The sequence below is a fragment of the Temnothorax curvispinosus genome, unplaced genomic scaffold (assembly GCF_003070985.1).
Source record: "Temnothorax curvispinosus isolate PA1 unplaced genomic scaffold, ASM307098v1 QBEX01006756.1, whole genome shotgun sequence".
NCBI lineage: Eukaryota > Metazoa > Arthropoda > Insecta > Hymenoptera > Formicidae > Temnothorax > Temnothorax curvispinosus.
The window spans coordinates 252,774-265,339 of NW_020216536.1; the positions used below are offsets into that span (position 1 = coordinate 252,774).

Sequence of the window (12,566 nt, forward strand, 5' to 3'; positions counted from 1 at the left end):
AAATAATCTACCTCTCCTGGCCGTAATCTGCCATCTCTGTTTTACTTTTGCTTTTGTCAATCACCCCCCAAACTTAGACGCGAACGCGATCCTCGTCCCGTCCCCGAGCGAGGAGCGCGTGACGCTTATTTAATATTTAAAAATCAGTTTAAATCACCTCTTATCGCTATTATTATTATTAGCCACTATTATTAATTAAAGACAAGTATCCTGCAATCTGTTTGTTTTCCAAACGGGCCGCGGTCGCGCGGCCCTGGACGCGAGTTTGTCTTTCTCTAAGCGTTGCTCGCGAACGCGATCGCGGTGATGCGGGATCGATCGTTCGGATTCTGCATGCCGGAATACATGTATGTACCTATATGTAAATATATATATATATTTTTTTTATATATCAATATATCTTGTCGGTGAATCGTGAATAATGTCGGTGAGAGAGTAATGCGGGATAATGTTGAGAGAAACGCGTGTTTCTTCATTTCTCTCCCCTTTCTATTTCCGGATGTGCTACGCGCCACTTGTATGTACTATACAGGATGTTCCTCCTACGGCGATCCCGCGAAATCGATGGATATCGACCAAGTCGATCAAAATCCCAACCATCTCCACCTTTCCTTGAAAGGCCCACGTAAGAGGCTCGGTCGTTAGTTGATTTCTATCGGATCGGCTTCGTCGCTTCTCGAGGTTTCGCCATCGGTGATAAGAAAAGAACTCTAATTCCTGTTGTGTGTGCGTTGGCATTCGGTTTTGAAGATCGGATGCATCTGGATGCCGTCCGCAGAGAGCTGTGCTGCGTTCACGACTGGTCCTGGATTGCGTTTGATCGATCAATGAAAACGAGAGCATCCTGGCTCGAGAGCATCTCGTTCGTCTGACTCTTTCTTCCTGTCTCTCTCTTGTCTGAGTGTATCTTCGTGGAAAGTCCGATATATACTGCGAATCGCGTAGCTGTTACGCGTTAGACGCTCTCTTTATTTATTTTTTTTAAAATACCTTTTCTCGTTCACAGGCGTGTCGGCCTGAGATTCTGCCGTCTATGCACTTTTTTTTTCCTCTTGCGATTTCACTCTCGTAAGTGTTACGATGCGCGTGTTAATTATCGTCCACCGTCACGCGTTTGTGCGAGTTCTATTCAACTTGCTGAAGAATGTTCGGCGATGTCCATGCGGAAAACGTCGATTCTTTATCGGTGTAGCGATATATAAAACTGCTTCTAATGAAAGACCGTGACGGAAGATAACGGATAAAACTGTGTTGCGCGAGAGTCCTTGGAGACACGTTGATGATGTTAGAACGCGCGTTCGTACAAAGAAAAATGGAGTACTTATTATATCTCGAGGCTTGTACAATAATTGAAGTGGTTTTTTTTTGTTTACGGATTGATTCTTCCGATTGTTTTTTTTATGACGATGATATTCTTGTTTTCTTCTTCGGCGGAATGATTAATTTAAATTTTACCTTGTTTCGCTCGAAATGACTATTTTTAGCTTAATCTGCCGGGATAGTACAATCTTAGCCGAGCTTAGTATAATCTTCACTTTTTTACGCGATCTTCGACAGTAAAATACTCTAGAATACTAACATTTAGCAATAAATCGATTTTGTACATTTGTTTGTCGATATCTCTACCAGTAGATTAAGTTATATTCCTCGCCTCTAACTTTTCGCGCGCCTCGCGGGCGCGCGCAATAATTTATAACGTTAAAAATTTTCTTTCTTCTTTAAGTTATTATTATTATATTAATAATTTCATCTATTCAATCATCGTTTGTTATTTTGTTTGATTTGTACATTCTCTTTCTTTCTCTCTCGAGCGTGCGAGCGGGTTGTCTCTCTCTCTCTCCTTTTGTCTTTCTTTTTCTATCTGTTATTAGTGTTTTCTGAATGCTTGAGGAATCGGCTGAATAATGTTCCCTTCTTCCGTCTTCCTTTCCTGATCAAAGAGGCTGCTTCTATCTGCTGTCTTCTGAGTAAAAAGTATATGCAACTTCCGTCTTTTTTCTTATTTTCATTCTTTTCTCTTAATTTTTTGATTCCGAAACTTTTTCTAAAAAATTCGTCGCAACAAAAATATCAAAACTGAAAGACCCGATGAACGAGCGAAAGGTGTGTGTTTTCGTATGCGGGGGCACATCGATTTGTCCGCGGGAAGAACGCAGCGATTAACGTTTTCGCGCGATTTGACATTTATATACATTCGTGATCATTATGTATCTATATCTAAAACTTTGGAAAAATTTTGAAGCAATATTCCAAATTTGTCTTTGCGCGCCAGTTATCGGCGATACGACGTTCTAAGAAAAAAAAATAGATAGAGATCTCCTGTTCCTCTTGCCGAGATATCGGACGCCGCGTTTTTTCCCGGAGCAAAAGCTTTGTTCGCTCAATTTAGAAAGAGATACTCCGAAAGAGGGCGGGTGGGCGATGGTACCCGCCGAAAGCCGACTCGACGAGGTCCCGATGGAGTATATATACCGCACCCCGTGGACCTCTCCTCGGCGACGACGGGTCTTTTGTGATAGGGGCGATTCGCGTGTCTCGCTTCGCGTGTCGTGCTTCTTCTCTCAAGTGTCCGGACTGTTCTTCCTTCATCGACTTAAAAAAATTTTGAAACTACGGGCCAAAAAGGAAATCAAAAAGATGACGCGTGATATGACATTGGTCTTGAAGTAGCGTAAATGATTCGTCGACCGTGAGAATAAACGAGGGCTTGATTCCGTATTTTGCTATCTCCCATTCTGTATCCTTCCCCTTGCTCATTTATCTGCGCATCACTGTAATTGTTCTCTGCATTTTTTTGCCTCTGTTATCGTTGCATCCTGTTCTATATTCGGCAATCTATTGCTGTGGTAGTACTAGTTTTGCATGCTGTGCGAACGTGTGTGTGTTTCTCTTGTCCCTTGGCACTTTCTTCCGTTTCGCAACTTCTTTCTTCTTTACAAGCTTTAATACAAATCTCTCCCTCTCTCTCTCACTACTTCTCTTCTCCATCTTTCATCATTTAAATATTTACGCTTGATAAATAACCGCGCGGCACGGGTCTGGGCGAGGGTACACCTCTACGGTGGTACGACGCGCGAACAGGATCCCTTGCATAAAACTGCGAGGTTCCTGGACCGGGCCCCGTCTCGCCGACGGCTTCGCCGAGCAGACCCGCGGCCGCCGCTTCTTCGAAATATATTATTAAATATAATATACAAATTTATATCCCACTAAAAAATCTCCTTCACGTCGTAATCTTTTTCCCCCCTCCTAAAAGCGAGCGAGCACAGCGCAAAAAGCTGCGCGCCTCATCCCCCCGATTAACTCTTATAATCCTCTCTCTCTCTCTATAACGTTAATTTATCCGTTTTCCCGCGAAAATCATTTCATTTTGCCACTCCTCTCTCTCCTTATCTTACATTAAAAAAAAACTCTCTCTTTATCTCTCTCTCTCTTTGTTTTCTCACCTTAATATCGTAAAAATTCATTAAGTTATTAAAAACATCTAACAAAAAAAATGAAAAAGAAAGATTCACTTGGAGTCTCCCCAACAATGTATCAAAAATAAATCTACGTTCTCAGACTCGTTTTCCTCTTTTATTCTATTTTCGATTTTTTTTATCCTTTTCTTTGTTCTCCTTTACTCGTGTGCTAGTTCGGCGCTTCATCCTTGCGCGATGCAGCGGGAAAGAAGAAGATTCGCATTATCGTCGCGCATTCGACATTAGATATGTGACAACCTGATCCTCACTTTTCTTTCAGTTTCGTTCCCACAATCACAAATATGTCGGTTATGTTTAATCTTCATTTATACAAAATTCTTGTTTCATCTAAGCTTTAGATCTAAAAACAGAGATAAACATTTAATCGAGTCTACGAGCTTCTATATCCACTTTCATAAACACGAGTTAAAGTTGACCGAGGTTATAAAACAGAATTAAGACCTCAGGATTTTAAAGAGAAAAGGTGTTTAATCAATCTTTAGTTTTTATTTTTCGGAAAAGCCGAGAATTAAATTAGTTATTTATGTGCAAGTGAATTTTATTCTGTGGTTAAACATCAAATTTAAGTCCTGAGGTCTTAACTCTGACTTTTAGCTTCTTGATGTATTTAGATCTATTATAAACTGTGATCAGCGTTAACCAATGTTTATGGAAATCGCAAACTTGATTAATAATCAAGGATGAATGAATAATCGACGATGAGAAATTAGATTCATTTAAAAGCTCACATCGGTGTTCACATCTTTCTTTAAATCCAAAGCTTGGAGGAAATAAAAATTGTAAATTAAAGTTAACAACACTTTTTTGTGGCTGTAAGAATGAATGTTATCGAAAAAGACGCGCATCGATTAGTCACACATTTAATAATTAAAATCGAAGATGCGCGATAAGATAATGTGCGTTTTCATTTCTCGCTGCAAAAAGTTCTTATCGATTAACACTCGCGAAATACTATTCGCACACTCCAAAAATTCAATTTTTGGCCTTTTCCGAAAGAAATAAAAAAAAAAGGAATAAAGATCGATTAAGCACACGATGTTAAATTTTCTTTCACCTCTCATTTTTTCCATGTCACTTTTAAATCTTGATTATCTTATTTATCCTTAACCTCATGTATCTTTGTACTAAACGCATACCGAACGCCGAGAGTGTAAATCGGCGGGCCCGTGGGGCCCGTCGTGTCACCAGACGTGGGCGCCCCGATGGGGTTCCACGTGCCGATACCGGTGCCGCCTCGGTTGCGCGCCGACGAGCTCGATAATCGTCGATCGATCGTAAAAAGTAAGTCCCGCATTTCTGCCGGACAATAAACTCGAGTGGTAATCACTTGATGGCCCAAATAATTACGAGAGAGAATGAGATCGGCATTCGTTTTAAGAGTTCTCTCAATTTTTTTAAAATTTATTTGAATCTTGGAGAACGATCGAGCTTCAATCGGCGCGAGACCGTGCGCCGTGATTGATTAGTCCGTTGTATTTGTTGAATTTCCTTGGTCATGCTTAACGACCGCTTTGTAGGGTCGGTTTTCTCGACTCCGAATCTGATTTGATTCATCGCGTTCCCCGTCTCGCTGCCTCCGCCTCATCTACCTGCCGCGCGATCGATCGTCTGAAATTTCTCTCTCTTCCTCTCTTTCTCTCTCTCTCTTTCTTCCCCTATCGCTCTAAAAGCGTCACTTCGGAATGTCTTCAGAACTCGACGCAGCGACTGTGACGCGTATTCGGTCACTAGTATACCAGCTGGAGCAAGGTCGCCTTCGACATCACTGTTGGAGAACGACTTCGACGCGAAATCGCGTCCTGTTTTCTTTCTTCTTTCTTTCGTTTTGCCTCGCCAAACGTCTCCACGTTATCCTCGGATCATCCTCGATCACGAAAGGAATCTCCTGGCTCTGTGCAGCGGGATAATAATGGCCGATTATACGCGCTGCCAGTCGCGATATCGATGCGAGATCGAGATAGGTGCGCTCCGCGGTTATCCGCGCCCGGCTGATTCTGCGCGCCCCTATAACAGCTATAATTTGCAAAAATTACGGGGTTCGCAGGCTCGTCGGAGGGACGCCTCGCGGAGGCTCCGTCTCGACGCTCGTCTCGGCGACACACCATCCGCGGTGAGAGTAAATGTCGCGATTAAACGTCACGACACTTCGCTCTCCCGTCGTCCCTCTACTCTCCCTCTCACCACCCTTCCATCTCTTTGCTTATCTTGCGTTAAGCCTGATTCACCCTTACTCTTTCCTTCGCCTTTCCTCGCCGTTTAACTTCTAATCAGTAATCAAATTACTTATCAATTAATAATTATTATTCAACACACGCACACTCACACATTATTACATTCATGGTAAAAGTAAAAATCCCTGAAAAGTTTTATCGGTTCACTTTTTGTTCCTTATGTCCCCTCCTTCGCTCGCCGTCCGTCTCTCTTTTACTTCCTTTGTGTCTAGCTTTCTTTCTCTCTCTCTTTCTCGCTTTCTCCTTTCCTCGCTGTTCTTCGTTGCGTACCGACAGTCGCTTTTTCATTCTCTCCGTGTGTTCGAGAAACGTCCTTTAATAACGCTCTTTGAAAACGTGGCACAAAACGGCATCCGCGTATCGTACCGATATGGTATTACACAATCGGACTTTCGTCTCCTGTTTCAGTTTCCTCCCTCTTTCTTCTTCTTCTTCTTCTTTATCATCATCAATCACTCGTGCCAAGCGACTTGATGTCTCGTCGGTGTTGTCTTCGACATCTTGATGACTGCTTGTCGATTTCCCCTCCCACATTCACGTATCTGATCCCTCTCTCCTTTTCTCTCTTTCTTTCTTTCCCTCTTTCACTTTCGTGGCTGTTGATGAGGAACTTGAGGCGAATAGAGCGTACACGACGCATTTCACTTCACTAATACGAAATAACTCATAGTCGCTTCTTTGGTATTACGTGCGAGGAGGGGCGGGTGGGGCGCGGGGGTCGCTTCTATTCTCTTCTCCTCCTGAGGCATCCTGGCTTATGTCTACGACCGGCAACGGGTCGCCGTTCCGCGGTACACGGTCTCGGTATTATTTAAGTCTCGTATTATCGTTCAACGTCTCTGAATTGTGTGTATAAAAAAACTGTACCTAATCTGTATTTTTTGCTTTCTTCTTTTTTTTTTTAAGAAAAACCGCTTTCCTCCTGTAGTACTAGTAAGAAGTAAGTAAATAGTATAGCGATAATAGTAGTAGGTAGGTAGTAGGTAGTAATAATAGTATAATAGTTGCAGTAGTAGTAACAGATATAACATAATATGTAATTGTCACTTAACTTCTCTGTATATTATTAACTTTAATATTAGATAGACTTTTTCTTTTTTTTTTTTTTAGATTAATCGGTTTATCGCTTCTCCCGCGCGTTTCACTTTCCTTTATCGTATTAAATCTTTAACCGTAATGCAATGAGGTAATAAGGTTGTGTGTGTTTTTCTTCTTTTTCTATTTTTTTTTTCTTATATCAGTTTGTTTCTCGTCGAAGAGTCCTGTTTCATCGGCGGCGGTGGTTTCGTTAGCGCTGCGAAATTGGATCGTGCGCGGCTGTGTGTTAATTGTCGCTTTTCGTCGCCATCGCGGGGGGGGAGGGTGCGCGCGCGAGCGGGACGCAGACGCGACGCGTAGAGCAAAGGGGGAAAACGTCACAGTCCTCGTCAATGAGAACGGGAGTTCGTCGTGAGAGTCAGCGATTGCGTATGGGCAGTGTCTGCCTGGACAAAGCCAGATTCGATAATATACACTCGGTGCCTCTCCGATCGGTCGCGAGTTCTCGCCTACCATTCCGTGCTTTGCGTTCAAGTCGCGACTCGCGAGAATCGCAATCGTTTCAACCAAATGCCAATGCGATTGATCATTCACAACATGCGCGTCCCCATTGTCGACAAGAACGCTTTACCTAAGATAAATTAACCATTCGCACGTGATTAACATCGATCGCGATAAATGCGCCCGTGTCGAACCGAACGGAGGGCCCGAGGCCTCGTTGACTCTTCAGATTGACTTACAACAACAGTCAAGTCTTGGAATTAGAATCTTTGGGATTACGAATTCTTCGTTCGAATTCTCAGAATTAACTCTCCGAATTGTGGACTCGCCGAGCGCTCCTAGAATTCCTATTGATTCGTCGAGTTCGGACTTGTGGATCGTTCCTGATCCACGGAGCCCGAGGTTCGACGGAAACTGTTACTATCAAGAATTATCTCACAGTGTCGACGAGTCCGCGAAACTTGCTGGATCTCGGTCGAGTTAATTCTCAGAACGTTGCCGCACGTCTTCCCGTCGCGATCTGCGCGTCGCGCACCCTCGTTCGAAGCCCTCCCCCGACGGGGAGGGTCGCGCGCGCCCCGCGAGAAAAGGTCGCGATAAGCTCAGCCTCTCGACGAGAGAGAATGTCAAAGCGACGACGAGGCCACTCCGGCGAATGAAGCGGATGGGCGTCGGTCCGCGTCAGGTCGGTGTCATCGATGTTAATGTTACTGCGGCGATGATGGTGACTGCGGCTGCGGCTGTTGCTGCTGTTGGCTCGATGGCGAGCCGGCAGATTGCTGTTGGGAACTGGACTGCGACGTCGTGCCGCCCTGGGAAGTGGCGCTGCCATCTCTTTTAGAACGGGAGGCACCTTCCTGGCTGCTACCGCGACCGGCGCGTGAGCCAGCACCACCGGTTCCACCAGGCGTGCCTGATTGCAGTACCATCGCGCGGATTCTTCTTTGTGCCGACTGCAAGAAAACCGGAAATTTGTCACTATTTTAATTATTATGCTAAACGAATTATATTCATAAAGAACACACTTCACTCCTAATTTAATAAGAGAAAATTGCCTGTCTATCGATTAGCAGTCTTTTTAGTGTGTCAGTGACTTGTTATTTCTTTCGGTGGATTTGAGTAAAAAAATTAATCATATGTAATAACATAATTAACATATTTCATAATAGATCTGATATATATAAATAATATTTAAGTATCAAGTATATCTACTCATAAAAATTATTTGAAAAGCCAGCCTCCTTACCTGAACGGAGAAGAAGGGACCGAGTATATGGACAGTTGTTTCCTCTTCGGCTGAAGGAGGAGTCGCTTGCTGTTCTGACAATTTTATAACGCTACCGGTCACGCGCTGTAACTCCCTCACGTTTTGACCACCTTTGCCGATGATTCGGCCAACCTGAGTACTGGGCACGAGGATCTCGATGGTCAGTCTAACGTCTTCAGTGCCGGAGACGTATCCCTCCTCCCGCATCTTTTCAAAGATCAAGTACTGGGCCTGAAATCGCAGTTTTTGATATTGTACAAAATTAAATTCTTCAGTTGTCTCAGAAATAAATTAATATAAAACGAAAGTTAAAAAAAAAAAAAAAAAAAAGGATGTCGAAGGGTCAAACGGGGCCGATTCTCGCATGCTTGGTTCGACGAGATCGGTACGGGGCCCTTTCTTTAATATTCCTGCTGATTCAAGTTGATGCATAGATGACAACATCCACCCAAAATACGCAGGGTAACCGAACATTTTTACGGACTTGAATGTACTACACAATCTTTCCCGTAGACGACTGGATTTGAACCCGCGACCTCAACATTGGTAGACTGACGCGATACCCTATCTGCCAATATGGCATCGACATTATGTGGATGTTAAAACCCTTCAGACATTACTTTGGCGTTATCACTAACGAAACAAGCTTTATCTTTTTTGTTGTATTTAAGTGTGCTTATTTGAATCATAATACGTAAAGCAAAGAAAGGCGCCGATTTAACATTTGTGTGCAAAATTGAAGAAACTGTGAGATAAAAAGTCAGGAATCTCATTCTTGACCGAGAGATCACGGAACAACGGGGACGATTGCGCTTACCTTCCACTGAGATTCCGGGGAGCCGACGATGGTGACCTTCCTCTCAGTCTGTTGCTCAGCCGGCTTATCTTGTTCAAGGGGAGCGATCTTTACGCTCGCGCCAGAGAACCTGATTATGTTACGGATGTGGGAGCCCTTGGTACCGATGATGGCGCCGACGCTGTTATTGGGAATGTAGAGGAAAGTCGTCTCCTGGGTATCACTGGCGGGGACGCCCTGTTGAGTAGGCAGGCTGCTCTGGTAGGGATACGGGGCGGGTCCCGAGCCGTAGAGGCCGGGTCCACGGGAGCTGTAGCCCATGCCGGCGGTGGACATCATGGCCATCGGATGCAGGCCGGGGAACATCATGCTTTGGGGCTGGTGAGGATAATGATTATATCGATTAGAAGCCTCGTCGCGTTGCGCAACGGCGTCTTTAACGCGATCGACGCGCTTTATCTGCGCCAGACCTTGACGAGGTCGACACTCGAATCTTTCTAGATTAACTAAAAGCTTGACGAAAGAGTTTGCTTTACATTCCAATTTTTGATAGCAAATATTCAATCTAAAATTTTTAATAGAACCCTCCGAGATTTGATCCTCGTATAACAGTGTCACTTGCAAGTCATTGAAATACGTGTGAGTATTTATACTTATTTGTATTTGCATTTTTTTAATTATTTATATTTTTCCTACATATTTTTTTTTAATCTACGGGAGAATTCCAAGAAAATTCTTCCGAAAATTATATGCTTTATTATATTGAGAATATATAGGTGGGCAATATGCGATGAGACTTACAGCCATAGCTTGTAAATCGTTTTCGTAGCTCTGACGCAGCTTGCTGGAAATCATGGACTCAGCTTTGCTCATGTTATCGATCGTGCCCTTAACCGTGATGATGCGTTCGAGGTTGAAGCTATTGATGTCGTTGATACTGCTAACGGTGATCTTTGTATCGGTGTCCTGCATGATTCTCTTGATTGTGTTACCGCCCTTACCGATAATCCGACCGATGAGATTGTTGTGCGCGAGGATCTTCAAAGTTATCTCACTGTCGACAAGCAACGTAATAATATAATTATCATCACGATTCAATTATCGGCGAAATAGCGATTCAATCGAGCAACGTAAATTAAAAACTGTATTTATAATATATTGAGATCGGGATGATCATGAGAGTTAGCTAAAACCGAATTAACAGTTATTTGGACAAAAATAACGAAAAGTTTTTAATATATTAATATTTAATATGTTATAGTTAACAAAATATTTGATATAAATATATTTTTATCTAATATATATTCGACCGATGTACGATTTAATTTCGGAAGGATCGAAGGGAACTCGCGACGCCGACTCTTACCCCTTGTTCGTATTGTTGGCCTCTTGTTGCATGACCTCCAGGATCTTCTTACATGCGTTGGTACAGTTCTCGGGATTGCCGTAGATAGTGATAGCTTTTTCCAGAGATCCGACATTGTCCTTGCGGTGAACATCGACGCGGGCGCGCGTCATCTGCGTGATCTGCCGTATGGTGGAACCCTGTCGGCCGATTATCGCGCCTACCATGTCAGACTGGACAAGGATACGTAGCGGAAAATCGGTCTGGCGACCAGATCCCGGCAGCCCGGAGAAGACCGCGCCACTGCCGCGCTGGCTCCGGCCCCTGCGCCGGCTCTCCGCCGAGGACATCTCCACTTTCAGCGGATTGCCGTCGAGGTCGTAGCCATTTAACTGGTTCACAGCCCTGTGAATAGCGAGATCATTGAGTATCTCTCCCGGCCGGGTAAGGTCGGTTCTACAATCAGTTGTATGTCGTAGTCAACGAGAGAATTTCTTTTTCGAAAACAAATTTTCCTCATTGAACTATCGGCTACGTTCCGACATACGACTAATAGTAGGCTCGGCTTAAACCGTGCCGATAATGACGTCATCAACTTTCTATGCCTAAAGAATGCCTAAAGTTCTAACGTGAATTCCGAATATAAATGTATATACATATGGCGAGAAAGAACCTTCGCGATTCTTCGGAACAAAATGTGAACAAAAGCAAGAGGAAGCAACGTTTTTGCCTTATTCATCTACGACACAAATTTCCTCGATTTTTCGCGAAATCACAGGAGATAAAAGAATTATGTCAATTAACGTACTGCTGTACTTGTTCTTGCGTCTCATAGCTAATGAGTACGCTCTGTGTATTTGGGTCCCGCGACGGCACTTTTTCGATGCTCTGAACCTGGCCGTAGTTGGAAAACAGCTGGTCCAGCTCCTCTGGTCGTATTTGGATCGGTAGATTGCTCACGAGGACTTTAGCGACTCCGCTGCTGCTGTAAATAAAATAATAACAAGATTAGGCGATACACACGTTTCGGCTGCGAACATGTAGAAGTAAGACGAAGCTGGGTAAATGATACTTTATATCAACGTAATACACACATACACATATACACGCACTTATGTTCTTAATTAATATCTAATAACGCGATATTAATATCGTTAGGAGCATATAGCGAATGTAAAAGATATTTTCCATACTACCGCATGATTTCTTCTATCTTGGTTAGGTATTTGTATTCGTCTTGACTGAGCAGAGACTGTAAGCGAAGGAAGAGAGAGGCCATGTAAGTGAACTCTCGAACGCGACTGTGATAGAATTATACGGCAGCAAGCAAGATTCCAACGGTAATCGCTAATAAACTTTGAAAGCCGAGCTGTAACCTAGCGGGGAGTCGTCGGCTGTTTACATTACATCGTGACATTGTTGCCTTACTATATGTATAACGAGATATATCTGTTGACGCCTGTCGTCAGCGGACAATATTAATTTTAAACTTTATATATTTATCAAGATAACTATCTTTATTATTACAAGTTAATTTATAATGTAGTTTGACAAAAGATGAGAACAAACTACGTGCAAAATAAGATGAACAAAATTTCACGTGTTAAATAATAGTTGTACAGAGCTGAGAACATTTTTCCCAGAAACGCTTTATGGGAAATCGATTGGATATCATCTCTTTAATGCCTGAATGTGTATCAAGCAACAAGAATGCCTGGTTTAGCAGAAAATTTTATATTTGTGAGATCTTTTCGCTTCTTTTCCATTTATGAAATCTTTCTTAATGATTGTTCCTAGAATAGTATAAAAAAATATTCAATATTATATTATCTTTTAACGTAATATATGATGTTCAATGTTATATTAAATACATACATATTTTAATATTATCTTATAATATATAAAT

The 12,566-nt window shown here is 42.9% G+C and overlaps 1 protein-coding gene across 6 annotated transcripts in view; it reads right to left on the reverse strand.

Annotated features, from left to right (window-relative positions):
* Window positions 1-3,477: 3,477 nt before the first annotated feature.
* Window positions 3,478-12,566, reverse strand: part of LOC112456386 (insulin-like growth factor 2 mRNA-binding protein 1) — an 87,515-nt gene continuing 78,426 nt past the window's right edge. For 2 of the 6 annotated variants that reach the window (XM_025018887.1, XM_025018890.1), the window contains 6 exons: window positions 11,469-11,642; window positions 10,682-11,065; window positions 10,117-10,369; window positions 9,337-9,693; window positions 8,499-8,750; window positions 3,478-8,205 (listed from right to left, as the gene is read on the reverse strand). In XM_025018887.1, coding sequence (XP_024874655.1) covers window positions 7,960-8,205; window positions 8,499-8,750; window positions 9,337-9,693; window positions 10,117-10,369; window positions 10,682-11,065; window positions 11,469-11,642 — 1,666 coding nt within the window. In that variant the 3' untranslated portion in view covers window positions 3,478-7,959. Of the gene's footprint in view, window positions 8,206-8,498; window positions 8,751-9,336; window positions 9,694-10,116; window positions 10,370-10,681; window positions 11,066-11,468; window positions 11,646-11,853; window positions 11,955-12,566 lie in introns of those variants that run through there. The other 4 variants (XM_025018886.1, XM_025018888.1, XM_025018891.1 and 1 more) reach the window with 3 other exon arrangements.